A 17612-nucleotide genomic window follows, 5' to 3' on the forward strand; every position below is an offset into this window, starting at 1 on the left:
TGCAGTGTAGGTGAGTCTCTACAAAATATTCCTTAGGGGCTTTGCTTAGCTTAGCTGAGCTTAGAAGAGGGAAGCAATGGCAGTCCCCTGGCTGGAGCTTAAGGCCAGTTTCACGGGCTAGTGGGCACTTTAGGGCAACTGTTCTAATACCCTCCCATTCCTTGTTACACGCTAAGGCTCTATCACCTTGTGATGTCAATCACCTGCCACTAGATTCTCTTAGGCACTTGTGTTCCCATCGTCTCCTCCCAAGTCATCCTTTAGTCAGGCTACAGATCTTCCCTTGTACACACTCCAAGCCTGAACCTCCCCTTCCAGTCTGGCAAACATTTTTTTGTAATGGAGCACTTGGAAATGCAGAGGGAACATCCCTTCCTTGAAGGGATCAGAGAACTGGTGGCTGGAAAGGAACCACAGAGCATCCCTGTCCTAGAGCTACTTGGTTTGAGCCAGGAAAGAAGAATACAAGAAATCCAGCTCCATGCTGCCCAATGGGTGTGCTCATCTCCTAAGGACATCCCCAACCACAGCAAGACAGGGTGCTCTACGAGTGGAGAGCTTCTCCTGAAGCCTGTGCCCACCCTAGCCGGCCGGCCTCACCCTTCTCTACAGTGGTCCTCCATTTGCGGGACCAGTCTGTTAGCTGCTGGGCATAGTTCTTCTCAATCTTGGCTCGCTCCTGGAAGCAGGAGGTGAGGTCGTTACAGAGACGGTGCCCATCATCTACACGCTTCACTGTCCGCCTGTAGTTACCAGCCTGAAAGAGCAGACAGTGTCAGTCCCACTGCACTGACTTCACACCCACCCATCCACCCACCCTAGGAGCCAGGGGCAGCAGATCAGGCCACCACATAGTAAGGGCAGGTCCTGCTGAGGCTAACAGCCGGGCTAGGACCCCACCCAGGGCTCCCGCAGGAGGAAGTGGATGTATTGTGGGAAGTTTAAGAGGTGGGATGTTCTGGCTTCACATTCTTCTCCATTGGTGTTGATTCAGGTCTAGAACAGAGGCATCACTTAGTAGCTTCTGAGAAGGAAGGGGTTACCTCCCCTATACACCCTACTGAATCCCCCTCCAGAGAACTACACCAGTCCCAAAAGCAAGTCAGTGTCTCTCCCACTCCAGGGGAATAGCATATTACCCAGAAAGCTTGAGACCCAAGCCATAACTCTATGGGTGACACGTAAAAGACATTTTCCTCTCTCCTAATGATCCCGCCTTACCTCCCAAAAGCTGCCCCCAAGAGCCTCCCCAACAACATCATCTTCTGATGACATAACCCTGGTTTTCTTGCAGCAAAGAATTTTTGCAGATTTCAGTGCAGCTGGAAGAGAAAGAAGAGCTGTTTGTAGCATGACACTGTCAGGGACTCAGCCACGCACCATCCCGACAACTCAACACTTATGGAAGAGAGCTGGGCAAGTCCAGTTGCCAGTGGGCAAGTGTCCATATCACAGCACCACTGGCACTTACCAGCCCCCTTACTCAGTTCCAGCACGAAACAGGCCATGCAGACTCAACTCCTCTCCCCGCTAGAAGGGACCCATTCAGGAGAGGCCAGTGGCACATTAGAAGGGAGGAAACTGGCCCTGCCACCACCCAGGCTGTACCTGTCCTGGAGAAACTGGTAAGTCCAGAACCTTTTGCCTCAGCAGAGGCCTCAGCAGAGACTCCTTCTTTTTGCACCAAGACCATCAAAGGAAGAGCATGCTCAGTTAAACTACTGAGCATGCTCAGCCTTGAGACACTTAAAATAAGTTGTGTTGAAAGAGATGACTCTAGTGTCCCAATATAAAAGAGTGAGGAGGATTAAGAGATTACATCAGTTACTGACTAGAGAAACCAAAACCCAATGGTCACCAGGAAGGCATGTCCTAAATGGGGTGCAGCCTATCGGGCTAGGAAGGGAACTATAGCCACACCTAGTGCCATCTATCCAAGGATGTGCTTGGGTTTCCGGGCAGAACGAGCTTCCTGGGAACATCCCAATTTACATTACAACACAGTCTCTGTCACCACATTCCTGTGTTGGGCACAGGGAATCCAGTGTAGAAGGTGACAAAGGCCCCATCTCACCCCACACCGAAACACTGTCACTACCAATTCCTATTCGGCCCAATCTGAGTTACCCAGGAAAGAATTTTCTGTAGTATCTGGCTGATGGATCTTGCCCATATGCTCAGGGTTTAGCTGATCGTCATATTTGGGGTTGGGAAGGAATTTTCCTCCAGGGCAGATTGGAAGAGGCCCTGGAGGTTTTTCGCCTTCCTCTGTAGCATGGGGCACGGGTCACTTGCTGGAGGATTTTCTGCTCCTTGAAGTCTTTAAACCACGATTTGAGGACTTCAATAGCACAGACATAGGTGAGAGGTTTTTTGCAGGACTGGTGGGTGAAATTCTGTTGTGCAGGAGGTCAGACTAGATGATCATAATGGTCCCTTTTGACCTAAATATCTATGAATCTATGAATCAATACATAATTTTGGCTGGACTGGGATCCTGGCACTGCTGCCACATGAGAACTGCCCTGATGGTGGTGCTCAGGACCGTCCTAAGCACCACTATCCTTTGAGGGGTGGCAGGGGGAGACAGGCCTGAGTAAGCAGTATATACAGGCCTGTCCCAGGCAAGTTTTGGTTAACATAAGATTGACATGCTTTGCTGCTGCTCTTCTCCTCTTCCACATTCCCAGTTATAAAAAGCTTCCCTCACACCCTAGAAAGGTATCTGCTCTCTCTGCCAGTCCCAAGGCAGAACTCACACAGCAGAAGAAGCATCAGATCAGTCCAAGAGACTAGGTATCCCATGTCCCCTCAATCCTTCTCAGCGTCTGCTTTCTGGGACTATCAGCCACACAATAAGAGACCCATGGTAGACTTCAGAAGACACACAGAGGGAACCAAGGAGAGCGTTAAGTACCATCTGCCTGAGCAGCACATTTGGATAATATGAAGGTTGTTAGAAGGCCATCAAGGAAATTCCTCTGGCTTCCCAACAAAGTTCCAACTTCCCCCAACCCCCACTGCCCTCCAAGAAACCCTGTTACAGGGGCAAGTCATCATACCAAACAGAAGATTCAGGTGCATGAAACCTTAAATGCAGAAGGACCCCTCCCCTCACCAGCAGCCCTGATAGCCAGCCTGTGAAAGAACTTTGCATGACTACAAGTCAGCTGGTTCCACTCCTGTGCCCAGCAACAAAGTAACTACATACCTGAAAGAGAAGAATGAGGGCTCTGGAGGCCCCAGCTGCCCGGAGTGATTTCTTGGGCTGTTCCAACTCTAAACGTGGTGGTGGGTAAGAGAGAGATGCACAGAGAGTTAGACCCTGCTGCTCTGACACAGACAGAGACACTGCTGTTCTGACAAGTAACAGTCCTAGGATAGGAACCTGGGTCTCCCCCTATGCTCAAGGCAAGGAGGGGCACTCCCGGTACAGCAGCTGCTGCCACTCTCCTCTTCCAAGGTGCCACATTCCAGCATGTAGGGGAGATGCCAAATCCCTGTGTCACAAGATCCAGTCCCAGAGATTTAAAATAGAAGCAGTGGGGCAGTATGACGGCATTGTGCGGGAAAGGTGCTGTTATAACAGCTGAGCAAAGGAACAGCCCACTGCTGGAATGGACTAAACTAAATGAGGTTTCCCAGGCACAGCAGCTGCACTGGGATTGGTCCTCCTTTCCGTTGCAGTACAGCCCACATGTCTTCTCTAGCCTTCCCCACTGCTGCCCACACTTGGCTTTTCGGATAAGCCTAGTGCTGTCTACCATGACGTGCAGAAGAATCAAGAGGCAAAAGCCTCCTCTAGTGCCTGTAGGCCAAAGAGCTAAGTGATTTAGACATTTTACTGCAGTAGTAGCAACCCCACTCGTAGACCAGGACCCCACTGTGCTAGACATGGTACAAACATGAGGAGACAATCCCTGCCCAAGGAGCTTGTACTCCAAGTAGTAGTAATATTTCTTGTTCTGATTGATTTTTCTGTGTTAGAAACGGATGTCCTGCTTAAGCCAGAAGGCTACAATGGCTCAGAATTAATTAAATGGAGATAACGCAAGAGCCAACAGAATGGAAGCTGCAGCACCTGAGAAGGGAGGTGATTTTAGTCAAACTAAGATTTAGCAGGGGAAGGCGTGGGTGAGGGAAGGGGATGAGGAGCGGCTTGAGTCACTGTGCTAACCATTCACCAAGTCATATTTTGGAGAAATAAAGTGTTTGTTAAAGAGTCATTGCATTGCCCCTTCAGTTACAGTGTAGAACTCACAGTAAACATCCCTGGGACTTCTAGTCATCCTCCACCACCACCAGACTTTACACTCTGAAAATCTCTAGGATAACACACAAGCAGTTAAAAACATATTTAACCTATCTCCCAGGCCTTATTTCTCCTTCATAAGGAAGCAAGAGGCACAAGCACAATTTAAAAAAAATCCTTCTCAGTTTACCTTTAAACAGTATTGAGTCCTCCCAGGGAAAGATGAATCACTGTCAGACTCTGGTTTCCAGTCCTGACTAACTACCCCACGTGAGAGTTTGGGGGTGGAGGCTGAAAATTGTTTAATGTGCTGTGGAGCAGCCATGCTCCATCTAGGAGTCAGTCAGAAAAGGGACTAAAGGACAGAGAACCCAGGTCCATTCTTTCTGCAGTTTCTGCATCAAACGTTCAATTTAGGAATCAGACAGATTGTTTCTTTAGCTGCCAGAACTATTAATCAACCCCAGAACTGCAAACCCTGCTGGATATACTATGCAACCCCAAAGTAGCTGGCATTTGGTTAGGGCATAAGCCTCTCCTGGAGCAGCATAGGCCCTACAGAAGTCCAGTGGGTCTGTCTTGGTGGAAGATACACATCAGAAAATGAGAAGGACCCTTTTTTGTACAAGCCCTTTCCAGAGCTCCTACACACTGACCCCATGTCAGTCACCAGGTCACACTGACCCCACATGCAGACTTGGAGAGAACATTTTATAGTGAACAGAAGCGCTGAGAAAGGTAGCTGCCACTGCCAGCCTGAGCCCCAGGAAGAGCAAGAGGCTTGCCCTCCAAGTTGGTTATTCCTACAGCATCACGTGCCGTCTGCTCTTGCAAACAGCTTGAGTGCTGGGACAGCCAGGAGAGTTTACTAGCAAATAAAAAAAAAACAAAATGATTTCTTTGTAGATCTATGTACCACACTCTGATGCTGGTGGGATGGCAAAGCCAGCTCAAACTCCAAGTAGGAGAATCCCTGGGGTGGCTTTTGAGGAGTGGAGGTTTTATTAGTGGGGAAGGAGACAAACGAGAAACAGAAGGAAGCTATCTGGCTGTTGGATAGCTTTTACAGTGCTGCCACTTTATTGCAAGTCTGGGAACCACTGGTATTTTCTTAGAGCCCCAGGTCCTGGAGTAATACCATTACATGAGATTCTCCGTTTTCATTTTAAAGGGTTCCCAGCCCTTATGGCTGTTGAGATAAAAAGCTTAAAAACCATGACCCAAGTGCACTACAAAAAGTGAAATTTTTAAAAAGCATTTTAAAACCAAACTTACGATTTTTGAATGCCCGAGGTTGGCTGTACCGTTAGGAGGTCATTTCACCAATGGAGACTCCAAGCCTGCCTTAAAATACAAATTACATTAGTTTTGTGGTCACAGCAGAGTACCTTGTGGACATCTTAACATGGCAGAGGGTTGGCAGCTGCTGTACAGGAGAGGCCATAATACCAGAATAGTAGTGGGTCTGTAGGTCAGAACCAAGGTTCTTTGGCAGATGTAGCAGCAGTACTGGAAAAGCAAAGGATGTGGCAGGTCAGGATTGAAGGGTGGCAGGAGAAGTGCGCCTGTCTCCCTCTCCTCCCTTCCACACCAGTAGTGGGAGAGAATCACATATTGCCTTGCCTGCTCCTGCAAGAGCACTAGAGTTAGACTGATCAGGACTCAGTCTCATTCTGCAGCAGGAGGACTACATGCAGGGGCATCAGACACTTCTGCAGAGTGGCTGGCTGGGAGAGGAGAAAAATACAGGATTTCCACACAATGTTAGACCCCATAATCAAGAGGGCCTTCAGAAAATCTTCTCACAGCAAAAATGTGGCCAGAGTAATATATCCCTCTTCTCCCCATCATCAGCTATCCCATCTAGCTGGCTAAACAAGCAGGAAGACTCTCAGTTATAAGAAGGTGCTAGAGTGGCTCAGGGTTTCTTCAGATAGTGATTTCCTACGCAGCAGCATTTTGTAAGCAGAGCTCAGCACCAGAGAACCCATTAAGGCAGGGCTGCACCTGCCTCCAGAGCAAATTGAGAGGCAAATATCAGTGCTTGAGACCAAGTGACAAGAGTAAAAGGTTGTGGAAGAGCACTGAGCTCACTCTCTGCTCTTCCCAGGGAAATGGCAGGAAGTGGTCCCCAGGATGACTACCTTGTGTCAGTACAATGGAGCTGATTTCTTTTCTGTGTTTGGTCATTTCCAGCCTCTAGTTACCAGGCCACAAGCCAGTTCCATCCTCTAAATCCAGTGACTCCACAGGGTTTACACCAGGGGTGGAGAACCTACGGCCCACAGGCCAGATCCGGCCCATTGGTTAATTTCATCCAGGTTACAACGCCCCCCCCTGCAGGGCTGGAGCTGAGAGCACCAGCTCATCCCACCTCGGGGCGGGGGGGGGAAGCCCTGAGCCTCCACTCTCCCCCGCCCCACAGGGCTGGAGCCACAAGCACTGGCTGGACCTACTGTGGGAGGGAAACCCTAAGTCTTGGCACCCCCCCACGAGGCTGAAGTTGCGAGCGCTGGCTCACCCCACTGCGGGGGGAGGAATCCCCGAGCTCTGCCCCACCGCACCCCCCCAGGTGGGTGAGTGACTTGCAATGGATTTTTTTCTGTGAGTCAATGGCCTATGACAGAAAAAAAGGTTCCCCACCCCTGGTTTACACCAAGACTAGCTGACCCTAGACAGTTCTGTCTGCTCCCCAAGGACAGACAAAGGCTAGAGTATTGTAGGCAAAGGAGGCTAACTGCAGAATTGCTCCCTCCTCTCTCACAGGGAAGGAATAGCCAGACTCTGCATGCATTACATACCAACACCCCAGTAACCAAGTGGACCCATAGCCCCTTCACTCAGTTCATACCCCTATCCACTGCTTTTGCACCTGTCTCTCACCCATCTTCATTCCTTCATCCCTGAAGTCCCGATGCATGAACTCTTTTTCTGGCCTAGGAGCCAAGGGACCATCTTCTACTTCTTCCAAGAAGAAACAGGAATCCTTAGCCACTGTGAATGTTTCCCCAAGGCAGACAGAGAAAGCCTCCTTCCTGTGCACCGCCCTTCGATACTTCCACCCTCTGAGTGCCCAGGGCAGTATCTGGGTATATTGTTTGGATTGCCTCATTGGATGGCTGGATCATTGTGGACAATGTCTGGACTTTTCCATTCAGTAAAGTGAGGAGCATACTGAAATGGGAGGTTCATTCTCACCCTCCCAACTCCCCTAATTCTGGAAGGCAGCTCTGCAGGAGCTTCACCTTTGAAGTGGATTTGCACAGGTGGGAGAGCATGGCCTTTGCCACACTACATGTTCTGTCCCACCTTCTCCCACACCCCAGTTACTGCTGGGCACAGGACCTAGTTGCATGACAACCCTATCTAGAAACTGAGGTTTTAGTCTTCCCACCTTAGCCAGACATCTTTAACAAGGAATGGTTTCCCCTTGTTTTTCAGACACTGAAACCAAGCCTAGCCCATGTTTGTCAGGAGCAGGCCATGTCTAGCTCAGTTCCATTTCAGGGGGAACAGGGCCTTTGTGACTGGTATGATTCCCCAAATAGTTCTCAGCCCTACACCAGATAGAGATGAAGGCACTGTCCCTACCATACGGCACTCTCAGCCACAGTTACAGACATTTAGTGTGAACAAATTTACTAGGAAACTGAGCCTCAAGCATCCATAGTTAATTGCTATGAACTTTAAGGCAGGCTGGATAGAGGACTATCAGTGAAAGCCAGGCCTGCCAAGTCATCTTATCTACAGACAAACAGCCAAGACTGCCCTTTATCTTTTCCACCAGTCTAGTGCCAGAAGAGACTGCCTGGCCCAGCAGACACCAGCACAGTGGTAAATGTGGATTTGCTTCTGAGCTAGTGATGTGCTCTACATTCCCACTATATAGTAGCTTCCTGTAAACGCCGCACAGTACTTACCCACTTCCCACAGGGCATGCCCAGGTCCCCACTCTAGCTTGCAGCTACTCAGCTGGGTGCCTGGTCGAGATGCCAGATAATGCAAAGATCCCACAAGCAATGGGAATGTTAGGTGACTGCATGGGACATCCTTGTTGCTCGGGAAGGGCAGACTTTCACAACAGTATTTATTCCAATCCAGGGATCACACCTTTGGTGGAGTCACCTGGCTGGGAAAGGAGCTAGGAGCCAGTATTTCCCAGCCACTCCCTTGGAACTGGAGCTCCCAAAGCTGCCTAGTCCAGTTTAAAGAAGATTTTCAGCTGGGTTCTCCAGCTTGTGGAGAGAGAGAGAAAGAGACAGACAGACAGACAAAGCACTTAGTCAGACCGGTAGGTACATGCAAAGGTGACTCCAGAAGCCTGCAAGCGGAAAAAGACACCCTGCTGAGGTCAGACAAATCCACACCAGATTTCAAGGATTGCAGTGCATCAGCAAAACACACAGAAGGAATCCCACATTCTTTCAAAGCTGGGAGGTTCTGTGACTGGAAGGGACAAATTCACAGGGCCAAGCAGCGAACTCAAACTTCTCCTGAACGTTGGAAGTTAGCTTAACTCACTGCACTAGTATCCTCCACAACTCCAACTGAGACAACATCCTGAAACAGCAGAGAGACTGCACCATGCTCCATAACCTTGGAAATCCTTATTCTTACCTCAAGTTGCTCTCACTGCCAAAAGCTGTTCCTCATGTCCAAATCCTCCTTTAGCTTCAAGCTTCTGCTCTCTCTCCTATTGTCCAGGGGTGTATCTATACTACGGAGACTACACCGGCATAACTATATCAGCATGGCCCCATAATGCACACGTAGCCAGGGCTGGCCTTACCATGAGGCGAACTGAGGTGGCTGCCTCAGGTGCCAGACTGTGGGGGGCAGGCATCACTAGACCCAGAGTGTAGAAAATTGTATCTGCTGCTGGTGCATATGTATTCTCTCTGCTCTAGATGCACAGAGATGGTGGAGTGCTGTGCTGGAGGAAGGAGGGCACAAGAGACATAACAGGCAGGCAGGAGAAAAGGTGAGAGGGAATAACAGAAAGCAGTAGGAGCTGCAGGGAGAGAGAGGAGGAGGAGCCTCTTATATACCTCTCCAGCACCCCCAGGAGCCTGGACTGATTAATCTCAGGGAGCTTCCTGTTTCCTGCTGCTTTCCTGAACCCACTTGAGGAGAACAGCCAGTCAACCGAAGTAGTAGGAGCCAGTTAGGCCCTTAAGATGCTGATATCTTCCCTCAGTCAGGCCCTGCTACCAGCCTGCTTATTTGTCCCCTTCAATTGAGTGTTGAGAGCCACTATAGCTGACATAGAACGGCAGTCATCAGTGAAAGAATAAAACGCCCCTCTGGGGCAGCATTCAGAAAAAGAAAGAAAGCAAAGGAAGCTTTCTATCTAAGCAGGAAGGAGCTCTCCTGAGATACATAGACACAAATGTTCACGGTGAGCCTTCCGGCCCCAGTGAGGATGTGAGGGGTGAGGAGATGCCTGATCTTCCAGTTAGTCAGAGTGCAGGTGACCTGGCAGCTACTGCAGCATCCATATCTCCATCTCAAATGGATCTAACCATGCACATTCCTGAAGAAAAAAAGTGTAGATCAGAGAAGAGTGTGGTGGAGGCACAAGAAACAGCTGCTGCTGAGTTTAGTTCCTTAAGTCTAGATGATCCAGGACTGTGGACCCACTTGAGCAGTAGCCTGAGGGACTTCCTTGTACTGCACGGGCCACAGCAAGTGAAAAACTTCATGTTCCCCAAAGACAATGAAAATAGAAGTGTCCATCCAACACATTACTGGCGTGAAATCTCCAGTGGTGACAAAGTGGAGAGGCCATGGCTTATGTACTCAAAGACCCAGAATGCTGCATACTGTTTTTGTTGCAAATTCTTCCAGTCTAATGTTCCAGCCACATTGGGTTCTGCAGGAACAAAGGACTGGAAAAATCTGGCTAGAAATCTGGCATGCCATGAGAAGGCAGCAAATCACCAGAGAGTATTCCATAGGTCGAAAGAGCTTGAGATGAGACTAAGGTTAAAGGGCACCATAGACGATCAGCATCAAGAGAAGATTGCATCAGAGTCTCTTTACTGGCAAAATGTTCTGAAAAGGCTCATTGCCATTGTGAGAACGCTTGCTACCAAAACCTAGCACTGCGTGGCACTTCAGATCAGCTGTATGTGCCAAACAATGGAAACTTCCTTAAAACTGTGGAGCTGATGGCTGAGTTTGATGCTGTACTCTAGGAGCATCTAAGAAGAGTCACCACCCAAGAAATGTACACACACCACTACCTTGGAAAAACAATTCAAAATGAGATCATACAGTTACTAGCAACAAATGTCAAACGGAAGATTGTGGTGGAATGCATCCGATGAAGTGAGCTGTAGCTCATGAAAGCTTATGCTCAAATAAATTTGTTAGTCTCTAAGATGCCACAAGTACTCCTTTTATTTTAGCGGATACAGACTAACACGGCTGCTACTCTGAAACAGAAGATTGTGGCAGATCTGAAGTCAGCAAGATATTACTCTGTTATTCTGGACTGCACACCTGACATCAGCCATACGGAACAAATGACTTTAATGGTGCATTTTGTAACATCAGAACCTAGTGAAAATGTCCCTGCAACGGTGACTGTCAGAGCATTTTCTATAATTTATTGACATTGAGGATACCACAGGAGCTAGTTTGACAAATGTGCTTCTTAAAAAGCTGGATGATACGGGAATTGCAATAGCTGACATGAGAGTTCAGGGTTACGATAATGGTGCCAACATGAGAGGAAAGAACAGAGGAGTGCAGACACGGATCCGAGAGTTAAACCCTCAAGCTTTTTTTGTCCCATGCAGTTCTCATTCATTGAACTTGGTGGTCAGTGATGGAGCATCAGCTTCTAGTGAGGCTGCTAAATTTTTTAATGTAATTCGAAGCATCTATGTATTTTTCTCTGCATCAACTCATCAATGGCAAATTTTGAAGCAACATCTGGGAACATCCTCTCTGACATGAAACCACTGAGTGCCACACGATGGGAAAGTCGAGTGGAGGCAATAAAGCCTATCAAACGCCAAATTGGGACAATAGAAGATGCCATAGTTGTCATTATGGAGGATAATGCTATGACAGGAACTGTTTGTGGGAGAACAGTGGCAGAGGGAAATGGAATCACCAGAAACATACATAACTTCAAATTTCGGTGTGGCTTAGTGTTGTGGCATGACATACTGTTTGAAATAAATGTTGTAAGCAAGAGACTCCAAGGTGTTGACCTTGATATATCTGGAGCAATGGAACAACTGGACAAGGCAAAGTCATACCTACAGCCTTACCGGTCAGATGAGGGATTTCAAAACATTCTGAAGAGTGCACAGAAGTTGGCAGAGGAACTTCACACTGAAGCTATTTTCCCACCCATTCAAGAATACAAGAGTCACTGAAGAAGACGACATTTTGATTACAAGGCACGGGATAATCCCATAAGAGACCCCAAACAACAATTCAAAGTTGAATGCTTTAACCAGGTGCTAGATTGTGCAATACAGTCAAAGAACGTTTCATGCAGCTCAAGGAACACAGCAGTCTATTTGGGATGTTGTATGATATTCCAAAACTCCTCACTATACCTGAAGAAGACCTACACCAGCAATGCAGGGCACTACAGACAGTGTTGACACATGATGACATGCACGATATTGATGCAAGTGATTTAGGTGATGAACTGAAAGCCCTTTCAAGATACATTTCAGCAGGATCAACTCCAAAGGCTGTTCTGGAATATATGTGCACAAATAAGATGACCACCCTCTTTCCAAATGCTTTTGTTGCTCTGCACATACTTCTGACACTTCCTGTGACAGTTGCCAGTGGAGAACGCAGCTTCTCCAAGCTGAAGTTAATAAAAACACATCTACGCTCCACAATGACACAGGAGAGGCTACTCGGCCTTGCAACCATCCCAATAGACCATGAGCTGGCCCAGACTATGGACCTTCAGAAAGCAGTTCAAATCTTTGCAACCAAGAAGGCACGGAAAGCACCACTTTGATTATTCAAACAGATAAAAATGCCAGTGTTTACTATGCAGACAATAAAAGTTACATTTGCTGTTCAGGCATCTGAAAGTTACATGTTACTTAAAATTTTTGAACAAGGCATTTAAAGTTGTTAGTTCTCCTTTATTGGGGTAGGTAGCAGAGCAGTACCATGAGAGGAGTAGAACAGGAAGAAGGCAGAACTGAGACCTTTCAAAGTTTTGGCCCAAGCGAGGGTGCCTGAGGGCATCATTTGAGCTCCCCGCCTCTGGTGCCAAAAGGCTGTGGCCCAGCCCTGCATGTAGCCTACACTGACAGAAGTTTTTACATTGGTGTAGGAACACCACCGCCCTGAACAAAGTTAGCCCTGTCGATGGAAGCCCCCATCCACCGGTGCAGCTGTGTCTCCACCAGGGGTTTTGTCTGCACAGTTATGACGGTCAGGGTGTAGTTTTTCTCACCCCTGACCAATGTACTTATGCTGATATAACTTTTCAGTGTAGACCAAGCCTGACACAGGAGTTCCTTTCTTTCACTTTGAAGTTATTTGGCATGACCAGGCTCTATCTCCCTCCCTTTCCAAAACTTTTATTCTCTCTTGTTTAGAGAAATGAGTCTCAGGCCATGTCTATGGGTATGTCTACACTATGAAATTAGATCAATATTATAGAAGTTGATTTTTAGAAATCGATCTTATACAGTTGATTGGTTATGTCCACACTAAGCTCATTAAGTCAGCAGAGTGCGTCCTCACTACCGTGGCTAGCATCGACTTACAGAGCGGTGCACTGTGGGTAGCTATCCCACAGTTCCCGCAGTCTCCGCCGCCCATTGGAATTCTGGGTTAAGCTCCCAATGCCTGATGGGGCAAAAACATTGTCACGGGTGGTTTTGGGTACATGTCGTCAGCCACCCCTCCCTCCGTGAAAGCAATGGCAGACAATCATTTCGCACCTTTTTTCTGCGCAGATGCCATACCACTGCAAGCATGCAGCCCACTCAGCTCAGCTCACCGACATTGCCGCTGTTGTGTCCTGGGTGCTGCTGGCAGCAGATGGTGCAGTAAGTCTGCTAACCATCATCATCTATTACTTCCACTGCAACTCCGCTCTCCTGCAGCTCGGGGGATCCGTTCTGGTCCTCCTGGGTGCTGCTAACCGTCGTCATCCACTGCGACTCTGCTCTGCTGCTATTGTCTCAATAGCAAATTTCTCCATGTTGTCTGTCATGGGCTCCCGGGTACGCATGTTCTTCTCCAGGAAACGTGCGGTGCTAACTGTCGTCCTCCACCCCATCAACTCTGCTCTCCTGAATCCACCTTGCAGGTCCTCTTGTCATTCTCTATAAATATCTATTCTCGTGGCATTTGTCTTTAGCCACCGCTTCTGCTGCAACTCTGCTCTCCTGCAAACGCCATACCACAGCAAGCATAGAGCCCACTCAGATCACTGCGGCAGTTATGAGCATTGTAAACACCTCGCGCATTATCCTGTAGTATGTGTGGAACCAGAACCTGCAAAAGCAGGTGAAGAGGCGACGGCAGCGTGGTGACGAGAGTGATGAGGACATGGACGCAGACCTCTTTCAAAGCACGGGCCCCGGCAATTTGGACATCCTGGTGGCAATGGGGCAGGCTCATGCTGTGGAACACCAATTCTGAGCCCGGGAAACAAGCACAGACTGGTGGGACCACATAGTGTTGCAGGTCTGGGATGATTCCCAGTGGCTGCGAAACTTTCGCATGCGTAAGGGCACTTTCATGGAACTTTGTGACTTGCTTTCCCCTGCCTTGAAGTGCAAGAATACCAAGATGAGGGCAGCCCTTATAGTTCAGAAGCAAGTGGCGATAGCCCTCTGGAAGCTTGCAATGCCAGACAGCTACCAGTTAGTCAGGAATCAATTTGGAGTGGGTAAAATCTACTGTGGGGGCTGCTGTGATCCAAGTAGCCAACGCAATCACTGAGCTGCTGCTATCAAGGGTAGTGACTCTGGGAAATGTTCAGGTCATAGTGGATGGCTTTGCTGCAATGGTGTTCCCTAACTGTGGTGGGGTGATAGGTGGAAAACATATCCCTATCTTGGGACCGGACTACTTTGGCAGCCAGTACATAAACTGCAAGGGGTACTTTTGAATGGTGTTGCAAGCACTGGTGGATCACAAGGGACGTTTCACCAACATCAACGTGAGATGGCCGGGAAAGGTACATGACGCTCGCATCTTCAGGAACTCTGGTCTGTTTAAACGGCTGAAGGAAGGGACTTATTTTCTGGTCTGGGAAGTAACTGTTGGGGATGTTGAAATGCCTATAGTTATCCTTGGGGACCCAGCCTACCCCTTAATGCCATAGCTCATGAAGCCGTACACAGGCACCCTGGACAGTAGTCAGGAGCTGTTCAACTATAGGCTGAGCAAGTGCAGAATGTGCACATGGACATATAAAAGCGCGCTGGTGCAGTTTACTACCCAGTTAGACCTCAGAGAAACCAATATTCCCATTGTTATTACTGCTTGCTGTGTGCTCCACAATATCTGTGAGAGAAAGGGGGAGATGTTTATGGTGCGGTGGGAGGTTGAGGCAAATCGTCTGGCCACTGATTACATGCAGCCAGACACCAGGGCTATTAGAAGAGCACAGCAGGGCATGCTGTGCATCAGAGAAGCTTTGAAAACCAGTTTCATGACTGGCCAGGCTATGGTGTGAGAGTTCAGTTTGTTTCTCCTTGATGAAAACCCGCCCCCTTGGTTCACTCTACTTCCCTGTAAGCCAGCCGACCTCCCCTCTTCAATCACCGCTTGCAGAGGCAATAAAGTCATTGTTGTTTCAAAATCATGCATTCTTTATTAATTCAATCGCACAAATACTGGGATAACTGCCAAGGTAGCCTGGGAGGCGTGGGAGAGGAGGGAAGGACAAGGCCACACTGCACTTCAAAACTTATTGAATGCCAGCCTTCTGTTGCTTGGGCAGTCCTCTGGGGTGGAGTGGTTGGGTGCCTGGAGGGCCGCCCCCAAGTTCTTGGGCATCTGGGTGAGGAGGCTATGGAACTTGGGGAGGAGGGCAGGCGGTTACACAGGGGCTGCAGTGACGGTCTGTGCTCCTGCTGCCTTTCCTGCAGCTCTACCAGATGCCAGAGTGTATCAGTTTGATCCCCCAGTAGCCTCAGCATTGCATCCTGCCTCCTCTCATCACGCTGCCGCCACCTTTATCTTGGTCAGAGAACATTTCATCGCGAGTGCAGTTTTTTCCACCTTCTTATCTGTGCTAGCCTCTGGGATGGAGATGATAGAGGGTGTGTTGAAACATTTGCAGCTGCGGGAGGAAAAAAAAAAAAAAGGGAGAGTAGTATTTAAAAAGACACAGTTTAGAGAACAATGGGTAGACTCTTTCACGGTGAACCAAGCTGTTAACATTACATAGCACATGTGCTTTCAGTACAAGGTCACATTTTGCCTCCTATATTGAGGGCCTGCTGGTTTGGCGAGAGAGATCACACATGCTGGGCCGGGCAACAGAATTCAGCTTGCAGGCAGCCATGGTAAGCCACAGTCTTTCGGCTTCTTCAACCTTCACAACATGTGGGAATGGTTTCAAACAGCAGCACCCTCCTTTCCCATACCAAGCACCCATTGGGTTGGCCATTTAAAAGGAGGGGCTGTACTGGCCGCGAATGCATCCCAAGTCTTCAGGGCAAATCAATCATTAAACACGCTTGCTTTTAAACCATTTATTATATTTACAAATATATTTATATTATATTTACTCACCAGAGGTGCCTTCTCCGCCTTCAAGGTCCGGGAGCCCTCCTTGGTAGGGTATTGGCTCCAGGGTGATGAACAGTTCCTGGCTGTTGGGGAGAAGGTATTCCCCACTTGCCTGCTGCACGCTGTCCTCCTCCTCATCCCCAAAATTCTCATGCCTGTTGTGTGAGACTCCCCCCTTCCAGGTGTCCATGGACAAGGGTGGGGTAGCGGTAGGGGCGCTCCCTAGAACTGCATGCAGCTCATCATAGAAGCGGCATGTCTGGGGCTCTGACCCAGAGCAGCCGTTTGTCTCTTTGGTAGGCTTGCCTGAGCTCCTTAATTTTCATGTGGAACTGCTGCGGGTCCCTGTTGTAGCCTCTGTCCATCATGTCCTTGGAGATTTTGGCAAATATACTGGCATTTCGTCTTTTGGAACAGAGTTCTGCCTGCACAGATTCGCCTCCCGATACAGTGATCAGATCCAGTGTCTCCCGCTCTAGTCCATGCTGGAGCTCTTTTGCGATTCTGGGACTGCATGGTCACCTGTGCTGGCCAAACGGGAAATGGAATTCAAAAGTTCCCGGGGCTTTTCCTGTGTACCTGGCTAGTGCATCTGAGTTGAAAGTGCTGTCCAGAGTGGTCACAATGGAGCACTCTGGGATAGCTCCCGGAGGCCAATACCATTGAATTGCGTCCACACTATCCCAAATTTGACCCAGTGATGTCGATTTCAGCGCTAATCCCCTCTTCGGGGAGGAGTACAGAAATAGATTTTAAGAGCCCTTTAAGTCGACAAAAATGGCTTCGTCATGTGGATAGGGGCAAGGTTAAATCGATCTAATGCTGGTAAATTCGACCTAAACTCATTGTGTGGACCAGGGCTAAACATACAGCGCTTCAGTGGCGCAGCTGTACTGATATAGCTGTGCCACAGCATGTCTGGTGAAGACACTGTATGAAGATGAGGAAAAAGCTCTCCCCTTAGCATAATAAAGCCACCTCCGCAAGTGGCAGAAGCTGGGTTGGCAGGAGAAGCTCCCCCACCCACACAGTGGTGTGCACAGGAGCGCTTAGTTCAGTGTAACTTATGTGACTTGGGGGTGGGGGATGGGGGGTTTCACACCCCTGAGTGACGTAAGTTATGCAGACATAGGCTGCGCTTTAACCTGGCTGCGTAGTCGTGGCACCAGCACTGGGAGAGAGCTCTCCCAGAGCTGTAAAAAAAAAAAAACACCCCCAAAAAACAACCACCCCCGTGAGGCAAGAGTAAAAGCACTGAGTGTGTGAACTGCCCCCCGAGCAATGCAAGTTTCAGCGATGTAAAGTGGTAGTATAGACAAGGTCTTGGTCTCAGTCTCTCCTGCTATCCTTGGGTTGGATTTGTGGTACTTTTGCCTTTTCCACAGCTTTCCTGAGTTGTGGAGACAAGAGCTGCACCAGTTATTCCAGGGGCAGCCATGTCAGGACAGTTTGGGAAATTTGTCTGTGTAAAATTTATGAATTTTGGTTGACTTTTTGAAATTTCTCTGTCATTGAATGCTGCAGTGTATATTGACTCAGCCATTTGCTCACACAGTTTTTTTTTAATTTATCTCCCCAACCAGGGTGAGGGAGATGCAACAGTTAACAGTCA

General features: G+C 48.6%; 1 protein-coding gene across 10 annotated transcripts in view; it reads right to left on the minus strand.

The window, feature by feature from the left end:
- The window catches only part of PACSIN3 (protein kinase C and casein kinase substrate in neurons 3), a 41335-nt gene that overhangs the window by 8559 nt on the left and 15164 nt on the right, over positions 1–17612 (minus strand). For 5 of the 10 annotated variants that reach the window (XM_075129611.1, XM_048852085.2, XM_075129612.1 and 2 more), the window contains exons 2-5: positions 5528–5596; positions 3212–3279; positions 1222–1322; positions 601–757 (exon numbers count right to left, since the gene is read on the minus strand). In XM_075129611.1, coding sequence (XP_074985712.1) covers positions 601–757; positions 1222–1275 — 211 coding nt within the window. In that variant the 5' untranslated portion in view covers positions 1276–1322; positions 3212–3279; positions 5528–5596. The remainder of the gene's footprint in view (positions 1–600; positions 758–1221; positions 1323–3211; positions 3280–5527; positions 5597–17612) is intronic. The other 5 variants (XM_048852088.2, XM_048852083.1, XM_075129608.1 and 2 more) reach the window with 2 other exon arrangements.

Source organism: Caretta caretta, chromosome 6 (assembly GCF_965140235.1).
Source record: "Caretta caretta isolate rCarCar2 chromosome 6, rCarCar1.hap1, whole genome shotgun sequence".
In the NCBI taxonomy this organism is placed as follows: domain Eukaryota; kingdom Metazoa; phylum Chordata; order Testudines; family Cheloniidae; genus Caretta; species Caretta caretta.